The 23,486-nt window shown below is 55.8% G+C and overlaps 1 protein-coding gene and 1 long non-coding RNA gene across 4 annotated transcripts in view; one reads left to right on the plus strand and one right to left on the minus strand.

The window, feature by feature from the left end:
- Nucleotides 1-23,486, plus strand: part of DCHS1 (dachsous cadherin-related 1) — a 41,477-nt gene that overhangs the window by 12,835 nt on the left and 5,156 nt on the right. For all 3 annotated transcript variants that reach the window (XM_081859976.1, XM_081859975.1, XM_081859977.1), the window contains exons 3-18: nt 1,220-1,408; nt 1,926-2,157; nt 2,282-2,518; nt 3,439-4,443; nt 4,562-4,749; nt 4,934-5,030; nt 5,172-5,329; nt 5,417-6,254; nt 17,599-17,838; nt 18,755-18,880; nt 19,006-19,215; nt 19,808-20,671; nt 21,220-21,333; nt 21,812-22,023; nt 22,176-22,330; nt 23,195-23,325. In XM_081859976.1, coding sequence (XP_081716102.1) covers nt 1,220-1,408; nt 1,926-2,157; nt 2,282-2,518; nt 3,439-4,443; nt 4,562-4,749; nt 4,934-5,030; nt 5,172-5,329; nt 5,417-6,254; nt 17,599-17,838; nt 18,755-18,880; nt 19,006-19,215; nt 19,808-20,671; nt 21,220-21,333; nt 21,812-22,023; nt 22,176-22,330; nt 23,195-23,325 — 4,996 coding nt within the window. The remainder of the gene's footprint in view (nt 1-1,219; nt 1,409-1,925; nt 2,158-2,281; nt 2,519-3,438; nt 4,444-4,561; nt 4,750-4,933; nt 5,031-5,171; nt 5,330-5,416; nt 6,255-17,598; nt 17,839-18,754; nt 18,881-19,005; nt 19,216-19,807; nt 20,672-21,219; nt 21,334-21,811; nt 22,024-22,175; nt 22,331-23,194; nt 23,326-23,486) is intronic.
- Nucleotides 6,093-17,586, minus strand: LOC309341388. The gene is made up of 3 exons (XR_014156291.1): nt 16,648-17,586; nt 6,320-6,545; nt 6,093-6,175 (listed from the first exon to the last, which is right to left on the minus strand). It is a non-coding gene; the product is annotated as an uncharacterized lncRNA (long non-coding RNA).

Genomic DNA, 23,486 nt, shown 5'->3' on the forward strand with positions numbered 1-23,486 from the left:
GTGTGTATCAGATTGGTATCTGAAGAAGTGTGCATGCACACGAAAGCTCATACCAAGAACTGACTTAGTTGGTCTTTAAGGTGCTACTGGAAGGAATTTGTTTTGTTTTGACCAGGGAATAAAGATCTGCAATGGGATCTGTTGCTCCTGTAGATCCTGCCTCCTGAGGCAGTCACCTCATTTTGCCTCATGAGAGGACTGGCCCTGACATTCCTTGATGGCGACACTTGATGTTTGATGAGGAAGCCTACAATTGCATGAGCTTTTTTTGCTGCTCCTGCTGCTGCTGCTGCTGCTGTTGCTGTTTCCACCTTCTTCTTCTTTGGCTATCACTCGCAGCTGAGTAAGATTGTCTTCCATGAACACAGTTTTAACAGTGAGTCCGTAAGTGACTGTGGAGGCCAATTCTGGATCCACACGTCCTTCCATAGTTCTGGCCGGGAGCTGATCCCAGTAAGGGTTTGCCAAGTGTGCCTTCCTCTTAGCACGTTTTTCCTTTTCGTCCTGAGTTCAAAGCCCAGGACACCTTTGGTCAAGGCTGTTCTCCAACTGGAGCGCTCGCAGGCCAGTGTTTCCCAGTTGTCAGTGTTTATGCTACATTTTTAAAGATTTGCCTTGAGACAGTCTTTAAACCTCTTTTGTTGACCACCAGCATTACGCTTTCCATTTTTAAGTTCGGAATAGAGTAGTTGCTTTGGAAGACGATAATCAGGCATCCGCACAACATGACCAGTCCAACAAAGATGATGATGAAGAATCATTGCTTCAACACTGGTGATCTTTGCTTCTTCCAGTACACTGGCATTAGTTCGCCTATCTTCCAAAGTGATGTGTCAAATTTTTCAGAAACACCATTGATGGAATCTTTTTGCTGCTGCATCCCACTGCTGACTCATATTCAGCTTGTGGTTCACTAAGACACCCCCCCAGACTGCAGTTAAGCCAGGGATCCCCCATCCTAGATTTGTGCATCTCACTTTTCCTGCCCTGGAGAGCACTTTGTGGGTTCAGTCCGTCAAATCGCCCTCAGGGAATTGTGTTGCGGAGACACACCACCTCAGTAGGGGTGTCACAGCACACATGAAAGCAGCCTTCCCCACCTTCCAGATGTGTGCAGGTGTGCATGCAAATGTGTCATTGTGGGAGGGATGTTGCACTTTGGTCCTGCTCCTGCCGCCTGACATGTGCAAATGCCATGCCTCTTCCTTGCTTCCTGCAGGTCACAGCCACGGATGCCGACAGTGGCTCTCTGGGCTCCCTCTCCTACTCCCTGGGCACCGGCCTCACCAGCTCAGCCCCCTCTGCCTTTCGCCTCGGGGAAGAGACCGGCCAGCTCTGCACCACGCAAGACCTGGACCGCGACGAGGGCACCTCCGCCTATGACTTCACCGTCACGGCGGTGGATGGGGTGAGGCTCGCCCTGTTGTGGCAGAACAGCTTCAGCCCATGGTGGCAAAGGGTGGCCACAAGTGGGGTAGGGGGCGGTTGGAGACCCTTCTGGCTGGACCGTGACAGCCTCTGTGGGTGTTGGGGTGGGCAGGAAGGTTTGCAGCAGCCACTTTGGCCTCACCCTAAAGAAGGCCGTGGTCACTGGGGCCAGCCACATCTCCCCTTCCGAAACACCAGGAGCCAGGTGGGCTGTGGAAGCACCAGTGTGGAACTGGAGCCCAGTCTGTGCCACCCTCCTTGGGGGCTTGTGGCTTCTGCCCCACCCACAGGCAGGGGCCATTTGAGGTGCGGCAGAGTGAAGTCCTAGAATTATAGAACGGTTGAGTTGGAAGGGACCCCCAAGGACCATCTCGTCCAAGCTCTTGCCGTACAGGAATCACAACTGAAGCATCCCTGAATTAAACAAAGGTGTGATCCAGGCTCCAAGTTGTGGATTCCCAGCAGCATCTCTCTCTCTCTCCTTCCTCCCTTCCCAGGGTGGGCTGAGCTCCATGGCCTACATCAAGGTTTTCCTGGAGGACGTCAATGACAACGCCCCCACCTTCTACCCTCTGGAGTATGCCACCAGCATCAGCACCCAAAGCCATCCCGGCTCAGCAGTGCTGCGTGTCACGGCCCACGACAAGGACGAGGGGCCCCATGGGCGGGTGACCTACCACATTGCCGCAGGCAACACGCCCTCCCTCTTTGCCATCAACCCAGACACGGGTGAGGAGGCGAGGCGGGGCAGGCAGGGTGGCGCCAGCCTCCAGGGGCTTCACCCCAGGGGGGCTGCTTCCTCCCTCCCCACCCCTGGCCTCCCCCACAACCAGCTCTCCCTCTTCCTTCGCAGGTGCCATCTCCTTGCTGAGGAGTCTGGTGGGCAAAGCCAACACGCTGGTGAAGCTGGAGGTGGCGGCCCGGGACGGAGGGGGTGTGGCAGCCCAGCCCAGAGCTCAGGTCAACATCAGCATTGTGGCCGGCACCACCTCCCCGCCCAGCTTTGAGCGCACCCAGTACTACTTCACGGTCCCAGAAGACACCCGGCCGGGCAGCAGCGTTGGGGTCGTCTATGCCCACAACCCAGCAGGTAGGCATAGGGAGCCTGTAAAACAGGGGCAGGGAACCTCTGAGCCATCAGGGGTCCCAATTTGGCCCCATAACCATGCCCAGCTGGCAGCACAGGCAACATCAGCGGATGGGTGAGACCTTCTGCTGTAAGTGAGCTTCTCGCTGCCTGCCCTCCCCCACCTGCTCTCTTAAAAGAGAAGTGCAGAGCTGTTTCAAAGAGGCCTTTTGGAAAGCCCCTGAAGATGGTCCCTGCGCTCTGTTTTAGCCACTCAGATGGGAGCACAGGGTCTGTCTTAAAGCACCTGGCAAAAAACGCTCTTTGAAGCAGCCTCCCACAAAGCACTTCCTGAAAGGACACTTTTGTGAGGTGCTTTAGGAGAGTCCAGTGCTTGAGTGATGTTTAAATTATGGGGGAGGCTGCTTCAAAGAGTGATTTTGCAAAGGGCTTTAAATGTCTCTTAAACCATATTAAGAGGAGGGTGCTGCTGCTTCAATGAGTGCTTTTGCAAAGGGCTTTCAGATGCATCTCCCCCCCACCCCCCATTCAAGTATGAAGCTCATGGGGGAGAGCAGGGCTGTCCTAAGCCATTTGGGCCAAAGCTGTCACAGGTCCCCAAGTTCTTAACAGTCAGGCAGCTGGCTGTCAGGCGCTTAGCAACCCTGTGCAATAGGCTTTCAGAGATGGGAGGGGCTGCCCAACTGTCAGTCAAGTGACACCACATGCTGTCTACCTGTCAGATTTGGCTTGCAAGGCTATTGCTGATCAGGATCTGCACCATCGATCCAAACAGGTCCCACACCCCTACAATAAATGCAGAGAGTGGCAGGAGCTCAATAGAAGAGTTTCTGTGTCCCAAGTACGTCTCTATTTGGGGGGCCAGGGGGGCTGTTTCCCACTCCAGCAGGTCTCCACTCCCCCCCCTCTGTTCTTGCCTCCAGGCCACTTGGACAGTGTGTTCTACTCCATCTCCTCGGGGGACCCCCGCGGGTACTTCTCGGTGGACCCAGAATCGGGGGAGCTGCACACCAGCCTGCCGCTGGACCACGAGGCCCAGCCTCTCCTCCTCCTCGAGGTCCAAGCCCGCAGCGGCTCCCCTCCCGCCTACAGCAGCGCTCGGGTGCAGATCAGCATCACAGATGTGAACGACAATGCGCCCGCCTTCCCGGCCCCCTCTGACTCAGTGCTGCTACCTGAGGGGGCTGCCCTGGGCACGGTGGTCTACACAGTGCAGGCGGAGGACCGTGACAGCGGGGCGAACGGGCAGGTGCGCTTTGAACTGGCCTCAGGAGGAGCCAGCGCCTTCACCGTGGAGCACTTCTCCGGGAAGGTGCGCCTCGCGGGGGCCCTGCAGCGGGAGACCAGCTCCCCCTACAGACTGGTCATCCTGGCGCAGGACGGCGGGGTCCCCCGGCTCAGTGCCACCTTCACCCTCTTGGTTCACCTGCAGGCGGCCGATGAGCACGGCCCCATCTTTGACACGCTCACCTACCGCGTGGAGGTGCGCGAGGGCGTGCCCGTGAGCACCCGCTTCCTGCAGGTGCGAGCCCTGGCCCGGGAGCCCAGCGCCCCCTTGGCCTACCACCTGCGGGCCGAGGGGGATGCGGCCAGCTTTGGCATCGCTCCAGACACTGGCTGGCTGTACGTGCGCAGCTCCCTCGACCGGGAGGTGCAGGAGCTGTACGTGCTGACGGTGCTGGCGGTGGCCGGGGAGGGCGAGGGTCGCCAAACGGGCACCAGCACCGTGCGCATCACTGTCACAGATGAGAATGACAACAGCCCCCGCCTGAGCGAGGAGCGCTACTTCTTCACTGTGGCCGAGAACAGGCCGGCCGGCAGCAGCGTGGGCCGGGTGACGGCCAGCGACCGGGACGCGGGACAGAACAGCCGCCTGGCCTACCGCCTGGTGCCGCCCGATGGGAACTTCCTCGTCCACACCCAGACTGGTGAGGGAGCAGAGTGGAAGTGGGAGGCCCTTCTCAGCAGGGGCTCCCGCGGGGGAGCCGGGGAGGGAGCAGCTGGGTGTCTCACCTGCACTGAGCGCCTCTTCTCCTCATCCTCCAGGGGAGCTGAGCCTTCGGAGGAGCTTGGACCGGGAGCAGCAGGCCAGCTACCAGCTCCAGGTCGTGGTTCAGGACGGGGGGACGCCACCCCGCAGCACCACTGGCACCGTCTACGTCACTGTCCTGGATGAGAACGACAATGCACCCACCTTCCTGCACGTGGCCGAGGGCCGCGAACTCCTCCTCCAGGTGTGTGAGGGATCCAGGGGGCAAGGAAGGAGCGCTTGGGGGCACTGGCAGCTCCTCAGAAAGGGCAGCAGGAAGGCCAGGGCCCGAGGGGTAGGATCATGGAGCAGGGAGGTGGCATCACCCTCTGGGTGTCCAGGCAATGGCTGCCAACTCCATCTCCCCCCCCTCCGCTGTACCCTCTCAGGTTCTGGAGGAGAAGCCGGCTGGGCTGCTGGTGGCTTCGCTGAGGGCCAAAGACCCGGACGAGGCAGAGAACGGCACTGTCTTCTACTCGCTGTCAGGTAAACAGGTCCCCTGGGCTGGGTTCCTGGGAGGCCCCACTCTGCCCAGAGGTTTCAGCCTCCACTCCTTCTCCTGGAGGGTTTACTGGGCCTCCCCTTGGCTGCCCCCCCCCCAGCGCTTCCCTCTCTGTCACCCTGCAGGTGCCTGGGCACAGCGCTTCTCCCTGCACGTGGCCACCGGGGAACTGCGGACAGCTGCGCGGCTGCGCCAAGCAGACCGGGGCGAGTACGCTTTCACGGTGACAGCAAGCGACCGAGGTGCTGCCCCCCAGAGCACAACAGCAGCCGTGCGCATCCAAGTAGGAGCCCTCTTTTGCCTCGGCGTGGGGCTGGGCCTCCCCCAAATACCCCCAGGCCCCTTCCTAACCTCTCCCCTCCCTCTGCAGGTGGTGTCCACAGCCCGCCTGCTGCCCCGTCCCGACACTACGGTGCTGACCTTTCACCCCACGGAGGGCCTGCAGCCGGGCTCTCTCATTGGCTGTGTGGCCCCCTCAGAGCCGCCTGCACCCGGGCAAGTGACCTACATGCTGGTGGGGGGCAGCAGCAGGGACGGCCTCTTTGTGGTGGACCCAGGCACGGGGGACATCTACGTGGCCCAGGAGCTGGACTACGAAGCCGGGATGAAGCACAGCCTGCAAGTCAGCATGGAAGACGTCCTGCAGGGCTACCCCAGCCAGCGCCTGGTCTTGGTGGAGATCCACGTGCAGGACAGCAACGACCACGTTCCCACTTGGCCCCAGGACCCCCTCACTGTGGTGGTGTCTGAGGGGGCCACCCCTGGCACGTCCCTCTTCACCTTCCAGGCGCTGGATGGGGATGGCCCGGGGCCCAATAGCCAACTGCGCTACAGCCTCTTGCGCCCGGAGGGCCCCCAGGCCCCCTTCCAGCTGGATGCGCGCAGCGGGGAGCTGAGCCTGCAGGGGGCGCTGGACCGCGAGACTCAGTCGGCCTACCTGCTGGTGGTCCAGGCCACGGACCAGGCGCTCAACGCCAGCCAGCACCACTCGGCGGCCGTCACTGCCCACATCTTCATCACGGACGAGAACGACAACGGGCCTGAGTTCTGCTCCCCCTCGAGAATTGACATCCCTGAGGACCAGCCCACGGGCTTCCTGGTGCTCCAGGTGGTGGCCAGGGATCGCGACCTGGGTGAGAACGGGAGAGTCAGCTATGCGCTGCGTGCAGGGAACCTGGACGGGCGATTCCACCTCAACCCCAACACAGGTGAGGCAGAGGGAGGTACCAGGCTGCCATGCAGGGATTTGTAGTCTGTGTATGCAGGATCCCACCATGCATTCCCAGGAGTTGGGAAAGAGCACTGCATCAGGATGTAAGGGATGTCCTTCAGTTATATGAGGAGTCCCCCCCCCCACGAGATTTTTCTGCAGGTGAGACGAGCCTGTGTTCTCCCGCCTTTTGCACACCCTGCTATTTCGGCTGTGCGCTCTGCTGATTGGCTGGTGGCGGCAGCAGTCCCTCCTCCCTGTCCTGTGGGGCCGTCTTGCAATATGCCACCTGTCAGAGCTGCCCAAGGTCCCAGCTCACAGAGGACCAACGCCAGGTCGTTGTTATATACAAAAGTCTTTATTGAAGTTCAGTTTCCATTTCAAAGCCGTAGCGCGCAGCTCTACGTCTTAAACCCTAGACCGCCGAAGTTCCATCTGAATCTCCTCCCCCCTGACACCAGTTTAAGACTCTAGCCCTGCTCCACCTCTTCCTCTGCTCTCTCCTCCTCTGGGTCCTCCTGTCCGCTGGGGCATTCCCCTTTCTGGACTCTTCTGACGCTGAGTCCCCTGACTCCTCCCCCTGCCTCCGGCGGGCTTTAGGACCTGGTTCCCAATCCGGGTTCTCTGCTGTCCCGCGCGCCTGTACATTTGAACGTGGCGCTCGCGCCCACCCAGTGACCTTCCTCCTGACCGTGACACTGCTTCTGTCACTGCTTCCCTCTTCCGGGATGCTGGCTGGACCTGACCTCCCCTCCGTTGCCTGACTCTCCGATGGAGGCGTGGTCAGCCCTGACCCATCTTCTCTCCCTGCTGGGGGAGACGCTGGTCCCGATACCTGGGACTCTTCCCCCCCACTACGCTCTGGTGGGGAAGCTGGTCCTGATCTCCAACTGCTGCTCTGGGAGTCCCCGCTGGCCCCTTGCTTCTGGAGTGTCCCCCTTGGGACCCCCCTTGCCCTGGCCACCGGCGCCCCCTTCTGTGAATCTTCTGATTCGCTGGAGAGGCTCATGGAATCTCTCGGGCCACTGTCATCTTCTCCTAAGCTGCCCTCAGATTCTTCCCCTTCGCTCTCCATTTCCTCTCTTCCCTGTGCCTCTGCTCCTGAGCCCCTGACATCCATCCCCCCCTCGAAGCCCCCCCTTCCCCCCTCCCCCTCTTCTGGTGTGGGTTCCGGGTGCTCCAGTGCTGTGGGGGTGAGTGCAGGATACAGTTCTTCCCCCCTGGTGTGCAGCCAGCCGGCTGGATCCGGCCAGTCCGCAATGGGCTCGTCGACGTCGATCTCCTCTGCTTCCATCTCTCTGCAGGTGTGCTCGAACCCCGGATCCTCCCCCAACACGTCCATGTCCCCCTCTCCCCCTGTTGCCTCGGGTGACGCTGCGTGCGAGGGCCCGCTCGGCAGTTCCCTGCTCCACCCCACCTCCGGTTGATCTTCCCACCAATAAGAGCGGTCTGTGCCAAACCCTGAGATTGATCCCTCTGGGGAGCTAGTCTCTGGCTCCGTTTCCTCAGCTGATGAGAACCCCTGGAACGTGCTGGCTGAATGTGTGGGTGTGAAAAGATATTCATCAAAATAATCTGCCGGCATGGGTCTGTGTGGGAATAGTGCATGAAACTCGTCTTTGAGGTAGTGCTCCTCTACCGCATAGTAAGGCACCCACCTGTTGGCGCTGGCCGGGGTACCTTCCCTGGCTAGGAGATGTTCAACCCCCTCTTCCCCCCATCTCGAGTCTAAAATCTCTGTGGCCTCGTTGAGTGGCGCCGCCCTCGGTGACCCCCTCTTTGTGGGCGCCTCGCTGAGCAGGTCTGGTGCGGTCCCTGGCGCCTGAAACCTGTGGGGTTCCTTGTAGGGTGTGAGCACTGATCTATGAAAGACCGGGTGCATTCTGGAGCCCTCCGGGAGTGTCAACCAGAAGGCCACTGGATTGATCTGTGCTTCGACTTGGTAAGGCCCTAGCTGCTTGTGTCCAAGCTTCTTCTTAGCTAACGATCTGGCCGGCACTGCCTGGGCTGCTAACCAGACCCAGTCTCCCACCTGGATGTCTTCCCCAACTCTCCTGTGTCTGTCTGCCTGCATTTTGTAGGCGTGTTTTGATAGCTCCAACTGCCGTCGGAGTTGCTCGTGGACCTCCTGTAACTCCACTGCCAAGGCCTCTGCTCCCTGTGGCTCCCCCTCCCCCACTCTCTCTAATCCCGGGAAGGTTCTGGGGTGCTGCCCATTGTTGGCGAAGAACGGTGTCACCCCCGTGGACACGTGCTTCGTGTTGTTGTAGGCAAACTCGGCCAGCGGTAGGTAGTCCACCCAGGTCGAGGGCTGTTGATTCACGTAGCATCTCAGGTACTGCTGCATGATGGCGTTGACCCTCTCTGCTTGTCCGTTGGTCTGTGGGTGTCGTGCCGACGCTAAGTTGATCTTGACGTTCAGGATACCCAGCAGCTTCTGCCAGAAGTTCGAGATGAACTGGCGACCCCGGTCGGACAGGATGGACCGCGGTAAGCCGTGCACTTTGAACACGTGGTCTATGAACAGTTTGGCGGTCTGTTCCGCCGTGGCCACCTTCGCGCAAGGAATGAAGTGCACCATCTTGGTGAACATGTCTACGACCACGAGTACCGCTGTTTTGCCCCGCGAGCTGGTCAGATCTGTGACAAAGTCCAGGGCCACCCTCTCCCATGGTTCGAGCGGCGTCTGTAGCGGTTCCAGCAGTCCCGCCAGCGGCCAAGTGCCCGGCGCTGGGCGCGTCGTGTAACTGCTGCAGCACTTTCGCGCGGAGGTCGTCTCCCGGCACGTAGAGGGCCCCTTTGCGGATGAGCAGCCCGTCGCGTATCTGGAACTCGTCGTCCTTCGCTGTGCCTCTTCGCACCTCCTCCATCTTGGATTGTGCGAAGGAATCCGTTTGCAGCGCGCGACGTACCGCGTCCAGGTCCACGGTGGCTGAAGCGCATGCCCACGCTTTCGGTGCGAAAATGTGTTTGGCCGCCACCGGTGCCGCTTCCTCGAGATACTGCGGCTTCCTGGATAGCGCATCCGCCATGACGTTGTTGTCTCCCGGGATGTATTCTATCCTGAAGTCGAAATCCGCAAAGAACTCCGCCCAGCGGATGTGTCTCTGGTTCAGGAACCGCGCCGTGCGCCAGTACTCCAGGTTCTTATGGTCCGTGCGGACCTGCACCGTGTGTTTGGCTCCGATGAGGAAGTGCCACCACGCCTTGAAGGCTGCATGAATGGCCAGCAACTCCCTGTCCCAGATGGTGTAGTTCCGACTTGCTCCGACTTGCTGAGTTTCCTGGAGTAGAAAGCACACGGCCTCCAGTCCCCTTGCGGATCTTGCTGCAACAGGACCGCCCCCACGGCTCTGTCCGAGGCGTCCGTTTCAACCCTCATTGGTTTGCTGGGGTTTACGTGTAGCAGCTGCTCTTCGGACGCGAAGAGACGCTTGAGTTTCTGAAAGGACCGCTCCGCCTGGTCCGTCCAGATGAATTTCTTCTTCTTGGAGCTGAGGGTGTCCGTGATGGCCGCCGTCTCCATCGCGAAGCCCTTGATAAACTTGCGATAGAAGTTGGCGAAGCCGACGAACTTCTGGACCTCCTTCCGATTGCGCGGGCTCTTCCAGTCCAACACCGAGCGGACCTTGGCGCTGTCCATGGCGAGTCCCTTTTTGGACAGCTTGTAGCCCAGGAAATCCACCTCCGTCATGTCAAACTGGCACTTCTCCAGTTCGGCGTAAAGTCTGTGCTCCCGTAGTCTCTGCAGAACTTCCTTGACGTCCCTCTCGTGAGCCTCCTGTGATTCCGAGAAGATCAGAATGTCGTCCAGAAAGCAGACTCACCTCTTGTAGAGGAGTCCCGCTAACACGTGGTGCATGAAGGCTTGGAAACAGTGGGAGCCATTTTGCAAGCCAAACGGCATAACTCTGTATTCATAGGTGCCCAAAGGCGTAAACATGGCCGTCTTCCACTCGTCGCCCTCCTGCATGCGTATAAGGTTGTACGCCCCTCGCAGATCCAACTTGGTGAAGATGCGTCCCTTCCTCACCGTCGCAAGCAGGTCGTCGATCTTGGGCATGGGGAATGCCGTGGGCTTCGTCCTCGAATTTATGACCCTGTAATCAACTACAAGCCTCTTTTGGGGCGTGTCTTTTTTCTTCACGAAAAACACGGGACTGCCCCCCACTGCTTTGGATTCTTGGATGAATCCCCGCTTCAAGTTGTGATCTATGAACTCCCTGAGCTCTTGCAGTTCGTCTTCAGACATGGAATACAGTTTTCCAGTCGGCAGCGTCGCCCCCGGCAGGAGGTCAATCTTGCAGTCGTAGGGCCTGTGGGGAGGCAGCTTGTCCGCTTCCTTCTCGCAGAAGACCTCCAAAAACGCCTTGTACTTGTCGGGCACCGCTTGCAGCATGCCCAAGTGTAGCTGTGGTTCATCCTCTCGCCCCTCATCTTCCTGGCTAGTCAGGATGCAGTGTTCTGCGCAGTAGGAGGAGCAGAAGGTCAATTGACGCTGGTACCATGCTAATGCCGGGCTGTGTCTGTCCAGCCAACTCATGCCCAATACCATGGGCGTGTCCGACAGGTGGGTGACGTTGAAGCTGATGACTTCACGGTGATTTCCAATTTGCATCACCATTGGCGGTGTTTGCTGTACCACCTGTCCTCCCAGTAGCTCTCTGCCATCGACCGTGACGACTTTCAGGGGCATTGTGGCTGGTAAGAGCGCTATGCGATGTTGCTTGATGAAATCCACTCCTATAAAGTCTGCATTACTACCACAGTCAATGGTAATAGGGACTTCCATGGAGCGTCCATTGGGCAGCCGGAGCGATGTGGTGAGTTGCACCACTGGTTTGGGCGGGAGGGGGTCTGTGGGCTGTAAAATCTCTGGGGGCTGCTTCACTGACTCGCCTGGCTGGGCCCCAGTGCCTCTGTCTCCAGCCAGACTCCGTCGTTTCCCTGCAGCTGTTCCCCCTGCTGAGCTGCTCCTTTTACTGTTGCTGAGGCTGCAGTGTGCCTTTGGAGCCTCTGGGGACACTCTCTGGCCATGTGCTGAGCACTGTCGCAGATGTAGCACTTCCTGTTCCCTCTAGGAGCCTTTGCCTTGACTGCTCCTGGTGTTTGGGCTCTGGTTGCTGTCTGAGCCCTGGCACCACCTATCTCCATCGGCTCTTCTCCTCCCCCCAGAGGAGGCGTGGACTGCGCGCGCGCTGTCTCTCTAGGTAGGAAAGGAGTTGTTCTGGCTGGTGTGCTTTCCATACGTCCCTCATCCCTCCTCCAAGGGCGTTCTTCCAGGCGCACCCCTATTGCCAGCGCTTTTTGGACGACTTCTGAGGTGTTGTTGGGTCTCTCCCCCCTCGCCAGCTCATCTTTCACGGCCCCATTTAGCCCCTCCCAGAACAGATCTCTGACTGCAGCTGAGTTCTTCTCCCAGCGCAGCACATTTACTAACGCAAAAAAGCGGGAGTGATATTGTCTCACAGTGGCTTTGCCCTGTTTCAATCCATGCATTTCCCTCCTGGCAACGTCCACATCCACTGTAGATTTAAAACAAGCGTCCATAGCTTTAATAAAGGCATCTGAATTTTGGAGGGCGGGATCATTGTCGCGCCAAAGATTGCGCAGCCACGCTTTCGCTTCCCCGTGCAGATGAGTTATTATGAAGCCTACTTTCTCCTCCTCATCTCTAAAGTCTTTCCGAAGCAAATTGAGCGCGAACACTATGTCTGCTCTGAAGTTAGGATACTGCTGCAGGTTCCCGTCGAAATGGGCTACGATGCTGCCCCCCCTTTTCCCGAGGCCAACTCCCTCCGGCTTAGGTCCTGGCAGTCCCTCCTTGCCCAAACGTTCCCACCTGGTCTGCAGATCCTGGCAGATCGCTAGTGCTTCGTCCTCTCTCTTCCTGGATGCTCCTATATCCATGGAAAGCCTCGTGAATGCGTCTTGCAGCTGTTTTACTTTCTCCTCTGTAGTCATCTTTGCCGATCTTCGTGAGCTCGCAAAACACCGAGTTTTGCCCCCCCCCCCGCTGCACCCACTCACGCTGCGAGGGTTTTTTTTCTTTTTTTTTCTTTTTTTTAAAATAATTTTTATTAATTTCCAAAACAGAAAACAGAAAACAAGAAAAGAAAAGAAAAACACAGAGAAATAAATAAAATGTGACTTCCCCATACCTCCCCTTCACTGCATCCTTGTTTTGCAATTTTTTAGCAACCCTTCAGTCAATTTTTTCATTTAACTTTTTTGGATTTTCTCAACTTAAACGATTACAGCTGTAATTCTCTGTTTCTTACCCCTTGACATCTTAACAGTTCGAAATTTTACAACAGTTCTTAAGATATACTTTAAATTTTTTCCAATCCTCCTCCACTGCCTCCTTCCTCTGGTCTCGGATTCTGCCGGTCATCTCTGCCAGTCCCATAAATTCGGTCACCTTCATCTGCCATTCTTCCAGAGTGGGTAGTTCTTGCATCTTCCAATACTTTGCCAAAAGAATTCTTGCTGCTATAGTTGCATACATAAAGAATATTCTATCCTTCTTTGGTACCAATTGGCCGACCATGCCCAGGAGGAAAGCCTCCGGTTTCTTTACAAATGTCAACTTAAGGATTTTCTTGATTTCATTATAGATCATTTCCCAGTAGTCCTTGATCTTTGGGCAGGTCCACCAAAGGTGATAGAAGGTTCCTTCAGACTCATTACATTTCCAACAATTGTTATTGGGCAGATGGTAGATCTTTGCAAGCTTGACTGGGGTCATGTACCACCTATAGATCATTTTCATTATGTTTTCTTTCAAGGCACTACATGCCGTAAATTTAATACCGGTGGTCCATAACTGTTCCCAGTCAGCAAACATAATATCATGACCAATATCTTGTGCCCATTTAATCATAGCTGATTTCACCGTTTCATCCTGAGTGTTCCATTTCAGCAACAAGTTATACATTCTAGACAAATTCTTAGTATTGGATTCTAACAGTTCTGTTTCTAGCTTCGACCTCTCCTTCTGGAATCCTACCTTCCTGTCTAGCTTAAATACTTCATTTATCTGATGGTAATGTAACCAATCTCGAACTTTATGCTTCAGCTTATCATAACTCTTAAGTTTAAACTTTTCACCATCTTGTTCTAAAATTTCACAGTATTTTGGCCAATTGGTGTCCATATTAAGCCTTTTCACTGCCTTGGCTTCCATTGGTGACAACCACCTGGGGGTTTTACTTTCCAACAAATCTTTATATCGAATCCAAACATTATACAATGCCTTCCTGACAATATGATTTTTGAAACCCTTATGAACCTTTACCTTGTCATACCATAAATACGCATGCCAACCAAAGTTATAGTCATACCCTTCCAGATCCAAGATGTCTGTGTCCTCAAGAAGTAGTCATTGCTTCAGCCAGCAGAAAGCTGCTGCTTCATAATAGAGTTTTAAGTCTGGCAGGGCAAACCCCCCTCTATCTTTCGCATCTGTTAAAATCTTAAACTTTATTCTGGGCTTTTTGCCCTGCCAGACAAATTTGGAGATATCTTTCTGCCACCTCTTGAAACACTCCATCTTGTCCAAAATCTGTAGTGTCTGAAATAAAAACAACATCCTCGGCAATACATTCATCTTGATAACAGCAATTCGGCCTAACAAGGAAAGTCTCAGCCTAGACCTTATGTCTAGATCTTTCTTCACTTCTGTCCAACATTTTTCATAGTTATCTTTAAATAGATTAACATTCTTAGATGTTAGATTCACCCCCAGGTATTTCACTTTTTTCGTTATTTCCAAACCAGTTTCACTCTGAAATCTATCTTTTTCTTTCATTGTTAAATTTTTTTCCAGCACTTTTGTTTTTTGTTTATTCAATTTAAATCCTGCCACTTGACCAAATATCTCAATTAACTCTAACACTCTTTTGGTGCTAGCCTCTGGCTGTTGCAATGTTAACACTAAGTCATCTGCAAATGCCCTTAATTTGTAATGTTTTGCTCCGACCTGTATTCCTTTAACCAGCTGGTCCCTTCTAATCATGTTTAATAAGACCTCCAGGACAGATATAAAAAGTAGAGGGGATATTGGGCATCCCTGTCGTGTACCTTTTTCTATGGGGATTTCATCCATCACAACACTGTTTACAATTAATTTAGCTTTCTGTTCAGAGTATATCGCACTTATACCATTTTCAAAACCTTGGCCTACCCCCATCCCTTGGAGATTCTTCTTCATAAAACTCCAACAGATGTTGTCAAAGGCTTTCTCCGCATCCACAAAGATCAGTACTGCTTTCCTATTAATGTCCACCTCCAATAATTCCAAAATATCTATAATGTTCCTCACATTACTTGACATGTATCTCCCTGGGAGAAAGCCTGTTTGGTCCTTATGAATCTCCCCTGATAACACTCTCTTAAATCTTTTTGCTAAAATGTCTGCAAAAATTTTGTAATCCACATTCAATAATGATATAGGGCGGTAGTTCTTAACCTGGTTTTTCCCAGTCTCTGTCTTTGGTATAAGTGAGATGAATGCCTCTTTCCACGATTCGGGAGCTTTTTCCCCCTCTAAAATTTGGTTGCAGACTTCCTTCAGTGGTTGTATTAACCATTCCTTCAGTTCTTTGTAGTATCTTGCAGTCAAACCATCTGGTCCTGGTGATTTCCCCAATTGCATATTCTGAATGGCACCCTCTATTTCTTGTTCTGTAATTTTCTCATTTAAGATCATTCTGTTCTGTTCAGAAATCTTTGGTAATCCATATTTTCCAACAAATTCTTTTATTTCTTGTTCGTTTACTGGCCCTTGTGCATATAGTTTCTTGAAGAAGCTTTGAAAACAGTTACTTATTTCATTCGGTCTAGTAATAATTCTCCCATCTACTTCAAGAGATGTTACAGTGTTCAGTTTTTGTCTTTTTTTCAGTTGCCATGATAGCAGTTTCCCACATTTGTCTGCCGAATCAAATGTCTTTTGTCTCATTTGCTTTATTTTCCATTCTATTTCTTGGTTCATCAGTTCCATATATTGCATCTGATAATATTTTATTTCTCTCAATATCTCTTGAGACTTTGGTTTGGATCTCAATTTCTTCTCTCCTTCCTTCATTTTTTCCAAAAATTTTTCTTCCCTCTCCTTTTGTCTTTTCCTCTTTATAGAATTCTGCTGAATTAGGAAACCGCGCATCACGGCCTTGCTTGCGTCCCATATTATTCTTTTCTCAACTTCTGTTCTTATGTTGATTTCAAAGTAGTCTTTTAATGCTTTTTGGGCCTTCTTATAAATTTCTTTATCTCTTAAGAGGGTGTCATTCATTCTCCACCTGAAGGTTCCAGCTGTTGTTAGTTTCATCTCCATCTTTACAGCATTATGGTCGGAGCAGGTTTTTGGGCAGATTTCTGTTTTTTAAACTCTTGGTGCCAAATTGCTAGAAATCCAAATTTGGTCAATTCTAGTCCATGTCATTTTTGCTTCGGAGAAAAAGGTTCCCTCTCTTTCTAGAGGGTTCCTTGTTCTCCAAATGTCTATAAGGTCCATGGTGTCAGTCATGAGGGTTTATTTTCTTAGGGAGACGGAGCTTACTGTCAGAGCTGCCCAAGGTCCCAGCTCACAGAGGACCAACGCCAGGTCGTTTTTATATACAAAAGTCTTTATTGAAGTTCAGTCTCTACTTCAAAGCCGTGGCGCGCAGCTCTACGTCTTAAACCCTAGACCGCCGAAGCTCCGTCTGAATCTCCTCCCCTCTGACACCAGTTTAAGACTCTAGCCCTGCTCCACCTCTTCCTCTGCTCTCTCCTCCTCTGGGTCCTCCTGTCCGCTTGGGCATTCCCCTTTCTGGACTCTTCTGACGCTGAGTCCCCTGACTCTTCCCCCTGCCTCCGGCGGGCTTTAGGACCTGGTTCCCAATCCGGGTTCTCTGCTGTCCCGCGCGCCTGTACATTTGAACTTGGCGCTCGCGCCCACCCAGTGACCTTCCTCCTGACCGTGACACTGCTTCTGTCACTGCTTCCCTCTTCTGGGAGGCTAGCTGGATCTGACCTCCTCTCCGTTCCCTGACTCTCCGATGGAGGCGTGGTCAGCCCTGACTCATCTTCTCTCCCTGCTGGGGGAGACGCTGGTCCCGATACCTGGGACTCTTCCCCCCCACTGCGCTCTGGTGGGGAAGCTGGTCCTGATCTCCAACTGCTGCTCTGGGAGTCCCCACTGGCCCCTTGCTTCTGGAGTGTCCCCCTTGGCACCCCCCTTGCCCTGGCCACCGGCGCCCCCTTCTGTGAATCTTCTGATTCGCTGGAGAGGCTCATGGAATCTCTCGGGCCACTGTCATCTTCTCCTACGCTGCCCTCAGATTCTTCCCCTTCGCTCTCCATTTCCTCTTTTCCCTGTGCCTCTGCTCCTGAGCCCCTGACACCACCAATAAATGGTCTGTCTGTCTTTCCGAGATGTGGCCTGTGCACAGTCCCCCCGCCCCTAGGCAGGGGCAAGCGACCTGGTATGTCACCAGGAGCAAAAGCACAAGTCTGGGAAAGAAAGATAAAACAAATCACCCCAAATTTGAGGTCTAAGATGCTCTAGTGCAGGGATAGGCAACCTAAGGCCCGGGGGCCGGATGCGGCCCAGTCGCCTTCTCAATCCAGCCCGCAGATGGTCCGGGAATCCGTGTGTTTTTACATGACTTGAATGTGTGCTTTTATTTAAAATGCATGTCTGGGTTATCTGGGGCATAGGAATTCGTTCATTTCCCCCCAAAAAATATAGTCCGGCCCCCCACATGGTCTGAGGGATGGTGGCCCGGCTCACGGCTGAAAAAGGTTGCTGTCCCCTGCTGTAGTGGGAGATGGGTGGTTGGTGGGAGCCCTTCTGAAGTCCTGTGTTGTAATACCTCCCCAGGAGCAGAAGTCTGAGACTCTGCACCTTGTGCTTGGCTCGGGGGGGGGGCTACCCCTTTGGGGCAACAGCTCCTTATGAGGGTTCTGGCAGAAAACAGAGGGGGAAATTCCCTCTTTTGGTTGTTCTAAAATGCTGCTGACATCCTTCTGAGGTCTACCTTTTCAGTGATTGTTGACAAGGGTTTCTGGATAACAACTGCTTTATTCTCTTGCTTCTCTGAATTGGACTTTTGCAGAATAATGCTTTTTTACATAAAAAGATGAAACTCCTCCTTGCAGGTGGAGAAATACATTTCCAACTGGAGTAACACTGGCCAGAAATCTGAGAGCAGAGTCTTGCTCTAGCCCATGACAATGAGTTCTGAGTTGATTCCCAGAACCATGAGATCCCTGCAACCCCCTTTTGCAGGTCTTGATGCAAAATGCCTTCATGCCCCATCTCCATCTCAAATGTTGGCCTCCTGCTCTCCTCCCAGGCGCGCTATCCATCGTGAGGACGCTGGACCGGGAGGAAGTGTCCCAGCATAACTTGACAGTGGTAGCCACGGACCACGGGTTGCCACGGCGCTCTGCCACGCAACTCCTGCTTGTGCATGTGCTGGATGTGAACGACCAGGCGCCTGCCTTTGAGAGAAACAGCTACGAAGCCAGTGTGGCAGAAAACCTGCCCCCTGGTGTCCCCGTGCTGCAGCTGCAGGCCACCGACCCCGACCTGGGTAAGAGCCTGACCCTCGGCCCGTGGTCATTTGCAGGGTCATCCACCCAGAAGTGGAAGGGATGGGGAGGAGTGTCTGGCCAGACAATGGGGTCACCCAGAAAGCACAAGCCCCCTTTCCATGGGGGCTCATTGTGTCCTCATTGGGCCCGGCACTGTGCTGTCTTTGAAACTGGAGACCTCTGATCTCATGGGCATCAGTGCCTGGAGAACCTCTGCCCGCTTGGGCTGGGGGCACCGGGGTGGGCCAGGGGAGGAAAGGTTGGACTTGGCTCAGGGAGACGGTCAGGGCATCTCAGCCTAACTTCCCTCACAAGAGGGTGGCTAGAATTAAATGGTGATCATCCTTGGAGCAAAAGGAGGGTTCAAATGCAAGAGAGACCACAGAGGAGGCAGGCCCTAGCCAAGATGGCTTCAGCCCAGCAGATCAACCCAACTAAATGGCCAGAATGGCCAGCGGGTGGCAAGAGCACCATTGGGTGCTGGGTTGACCACCACTCTGTGCAAGCGCAGATGCCCCTGGCCTAGCTGGCGCCTGCCTTTGGCTGCCTGCTGGAGCACCTCCTCTTGCTTCAGCCCTGCCCACTCCACAGCTTCAGAGCAGCACCAGCTCCCATGCGGCAGAGACACACGGTGTGCTCCTTGGTACCAAAGTGGCCTCTGTGGTTCTATGTCAGGCTGATCTTGAAAGGCTTCTGAAGCCCAGTTTAAACATGCCAACCTCTGGCAGCTGCCACTGCTGGCACCCCAGTCCCTGCCCTGCTAACACTCTGGCTTTGCCGGGGGGGGGGGTCAGCCGAGTGTGGTTGGGAGGGTGTGGAAGAGGGGCCTTTGCGCCTGTGGGGCTGCGCTTGTGAGGAGGTCGATGTGGGGGAATAGTAGGGCCCATGCTCAGCCTCCCTTGCATATCTCGCCAGGATCCAATGGGCAGGTGTCCTACGGCGGCATCTCTGGGGACGAATTCTCCATCGACCCCCACACAGGTCTGATCAGCACCCGGCGCTCCCTGGACCATGAGGAGCGTGCAGAGCACTTGCTGACAGGTAAGCTGGGGGAGGGGGAGGGGGTCCTCGGGGGGGGGGGCTCTTCTGAAGCCCACAGGCCAGCGGCTCCTTCTACTACCAAGACAGACTCTCTATGGCTCACAGCCTGCTCCCCCTCCCCACAGTGTACGCGCGGGACAAGGGGCTGCCCCCTCGCCAGGCCAAGGCCACGGTTCGCATCCTGGTGGCAGATGACAACGACCACGCGCCCACCTTCCAGGCGGAGGCCTCTTCTCTAGAGGTCCCAGAGAACCAGAGCCAGGTGGAGCTGACCACCGTGCGGGCCACGGATCACGATGCAGGCGAGAACGGGCGCCTCACCTATCGCCTGGCAGGTGAGGGGGGGAGGGAGGGAGGGAGGGAGGGAGTCCCCCTGCTTGGGGTGATGCAGTGCCAAAGGCAGGGGAGGGCAGAAGGGAGGGTTTCCCACCCCACCAGGGGCTCCTTCTTCTGGTCCCCCTTCATTTCAGAGTGGGTCCATGCAGCCTCCATTTCCCACTTTGGAGCCGTATTAAACCTTGGAGATTTTATTTATTTATTCATTACATTAAAATTTATACTTTGCTCAATTGTGGGGAAACAACCTCAAAGTAGTTTACAAAAAGATGAAAGAAGAAAATCAAGAAAAATTTGCAGTGATGCTTTAAAACCTACAAAAAGTTAAAACGCTAAAGCAGATCAAATGTCAGAAGGAATGTAGGGAAGCTGCCTGCTTGATACCAGTAGGCAAGAAGTTCCAGACTAAGTTCTTTCAAATGCAGAAAGGGGATTATGGGATGCCTGTAGTGTCAATTCCATGAAGTGGGTAAGGCAGTCTTCAGGCAGGGGAGGATTGACGCATGGGCAGCTGAGAAACCAGCACGAGGGGTAGTTTGGGCAGTCATGCGCCAGTCCAGGAAAGCTTCACCCTCCTGCTCCTCCCTTCAGCTGGAGACTCTGAGGAAGACTTCGCCTTGAACCCCGTCTCCGGCCAGCTGTCCACAGCACGAGGCCTGGACCGGGAGCGTGTGGCCAGCTACGCCCTGACCGTCCAGGCCTGTGACCACGGCTCCCCCCCACGCTGCGCCAGCCTGGCGCTCCACGTGCAAGTGCTGGATCTGAACGACAATGCCCCTCGCTTTGCCCAGGAAAGCTACGTGGCCGAGGTGCCGGAGGACTTGCCCGTGGGGGCGCTGGTGCTGCAGCTGGAGGCCCAGGACCTGGACGAGGGGCCCAATGGACGCGTCTCCTACTTCCTGGGCAACGAGTCGCTGGGCACCTTCCAGGTGGAGCCTCAGACAGGCTGCCTCACCACCACGCAGCCGCTGGACCGGGAGCAGCGAGACTCCTACCGCTTTGTGGCCGTGGCCGTGGACTCGTCCCCACTGAGCCCCCGCAGTGCTGCCGTGCAGGTCACGGTCAGCGTCCAGGACGTCAACGACCACATCCCGGCCTTTCCGCTCAGCCCACTTTCTGTCACGCTGCCCCGCAACACACCCGCCAAGCGGGTGGTGGCCACACTGCGGGCTGAGGACCACGACGCGGGCGCCAACGCCTCCCTCCTCTACCGCCTGGCCGCCCCCAGCCCCGCCTTCGCCATCAACACCTACACAGGCGCCATCCAGCTGCTGCAGCCCCTGGGCACCCTCACCCAGCGCCAGCGCACTGTCTTCGTCCTGGCCAGCGACCTGGGGGAGCCCCCGCTCTCCTCCATCGGAGTGGTGGTCATCCACCTGCAAGACGAGCGCTTCCGGGGGGTCCGCTTCCCCCGCAGCACCAGCGACGTGACGCTGCCAGAGAACGCCGCGACTGGTATGGGCAGGGGTGGCTCTGGCTGGCTAGTCTGGAGCAGAAGGGGAGGGGGCTGCCTTGTCTGTCCCCAGCCCATAAGTGGGAGCACCAAGGCCACTGTGTGTGTGTCCCAGAGGATTTTAAGAAGGGAGCATAAGAAACCTCAGAGCCTGGCATCCTGTTGCCCATAAAATGTGTCCTTAATGTTGCACACCACCCTGGGATCTTTTGATAAAGGGTTGAATATTAATATTAATATTAATAACTATTTAGGAAACCCACAAGCAGGACCGGAGCACAAGAGGTGGGCACAGGCATCCTGGCTAGTGGGCCTCGGGAGCCCCCCTCCCCCTCCATGGATTTGCCTAAACCTCTTTCACGGGCATCCGAGTTGGTGGCCATCCCTGCCTCTTGTGGGAGGGAGTTCCGTGGTTTAACTCTGTGCTGCACAAAGAAGTGCTTGCTGGTATCTGTCCTGAATCTTCCACTAACAACAAAGCAGGTTTCCTTCTGGAAGTGGATGTTCTTTTTCTAAAGGCCTGCCCCCCCCCGGCTCCCTCCACCTCCAGGCACCACCGTGCTGAGCACCCCAGCCGCCCACACAGCCGGCTCCTCAGGCCGTATCACCTACAGCATCGTCAGCGGCAATGAGAAGGGCGCTTTCCGCATCCAGCCCAGCTCAGGTACGGAGGGGCCCTCGAGGGCAGGGTCAGACAGGCCCCCTGGGGCGTGAGGAGAGGCCTTGGGCCACGTTGTTCTCAGGCGGCTTCATCGCTGGGTCAAAAGGCCCCCTTGGAAGCCTGCTTTGTCCTGGAGGAGGTGAGAGCTGAAGGCTTTGTGGGGCCGCCTCCTTCCTTCCTTCCTGGCTCCCTTCTCCTCCACCACATACTTGGATGTGGTCCTGCTCCAGGGTGCCACTTCCACGGAGCGAGGCCTCTCCCCCCTGGATCTGGCCACCTGGGTCCAGCTTTTCTCGCTGCCCTTGCCAGACGTAGAGCGCAGGCCTCCATGGCAAAGGAGGGCCCCACATGCCAACCCAAGCAGCCCCCAAGTTGCCTTCAAGGGAGAGGGGGGCCCCCACCACACGGCTTCCCCAGGGACCCTCCCTGCATGGAGAGCGTGTGGCGCAGGCGACCCATCTCCCCCCTTCTGCCCCTGCAGGCCTAGTGTCGGTGCAGAATCCCCGCAGCCTGGACTTTGAGCTGAGCCCCCGCTTGCGCCTGGTCCTGCAGGCAGAGTCAGCCTCCTCCTTCGGCTTCATGGCTGTCAACGTCAACCTGCAGGACGTCAACGACAACCGGCCGCGTTTCCGGCTGCCCAACTACGTGGCCTTCATCTGGGAGGCCCAGGGCTACGACTCCCCCGTCATCCAGGTGGGAGGGGTCCTCTGGGCTGGCGGGCTCCTCGGCGGGGCTCCAGGCGAACCTCAGGAGCAGCACTGGGGGGGGGGAGTCCTGGGGGGGGCTGGAGGGGCACGTGGGCCAGGTCCAAGCGCGGGCAGACTCTCCCCGTCTTCTCACGGCAGGTTGTGGCAGATGACTTGGACCAGGGTCCCAACGGGCAGGTGACGTACACCATCAACCAGACGCTGCCCATGAACGGCCTATATCGCATCAACAGCCAGACGGGCGCCATCACGACAGCGGCCATCCTGGACAGGGAGATTTGGGCCCAGACCCGGTGAGTCCGCCCTTCGGCCTCCCCGCTTCCAGCCATGGGGCGACTCTGGCCACAAGCCTCGCCAGGACCCCAGGGGGAGACATTTATCCTCTCTGAGGCTCTGTGTTGATGTTGGGAAGAGGGAGAGAGGTGGTGTTTAAATTGTGTAATTGCTTTTAATTGTTTTGAGAGATGTGTTTCTACTGTGTGGTGAATCTCTTTGGGATTCCTCGCAGGAAGCAACTCAGAGGCAGCCAGTCCAGAATAATAATAATAATAATAATTTATTTGTACCCCGCCCACCTGGCTGGGTTTCCCACAGAAAGGGCAGGGATTGGGGGATGGGCAGGGACATATCTACTATGAGACTAATGAAGTTTCGGCTTCAGGGCCCTGAATCCCAGAGGGACCCCAGAAGCAACTTTAGTCCACATTGCTTAAAAATTGTGGGTCTAGTTGACCCAATCTGAGCTGCATTGATTGGAGTCTAAGTTGTATATATTTCAACAACACCAAAGTCCGAGAGTCAGTAGCACAGATGTTGTAAAGGTGTCAGTTCCGTCACTGAAGAAGAGAACGGGGCTCGCCCAGACCTCGTTGCTGGTTGCCAAGGGGCCCCGTGACATTTCAAGCTCCAGGCCCCAAAAAGGTAGGTCTGTGACTGGGCCAGGCCAGTTCCCTCTTCTGCCCCCGCCATGCGCTCCCTGGAATAGCAGGGGCGCCTGGGGGGGCCTCCTGGAGGCTGCCAGTCTACAGGGTGCCAAAGGGGAAGGGGCACCCTGTGGCACCCAGCGGGCTTCTCCTTGGCCCTGACCCCCATTCCCCAGGCAGGCGCCAGCTGTGCCCCCTTGTCCCTGAGACCCTCCTGCTTCCCTCCGCCCACAGCCTGGTGCTGACCGCAACAGACCGGGGGAACCCTCCTCTGGTGGGCTCTGCCACCCTCACAGTGCTGGTGATGGATGTGAACGACAACAGCCCCACCATCCCTGCCCCCTGGGAGGTGCGGGTGCCTGAGAGTGAGTAGATGGAACAGGGCTCATGAAGCCCCCTTGGTTGGCTGGGGGGAGGGGCGCTGTGGGAAAGCGGGGCTCTCTCTGCACGGCTCCCCTCAAAAGCAGGCATGGAGGGTGTCACCTGGGAAACACTTGCAAAACCTGAAGACATGAGCACCTCTGAG

The sequence above is a fragment of the Podarcis erhardii genome (assembly GCF_964252035.2).
Source record: "Podarcis erhardii genome assembly, chromosome: 4".
Lineage (NCBI taxonomy): Eukaryota > Metazoa > Chordata > Lepidosauria > Squamata > Lacertidae > Podarcis > Podarcis erhardii.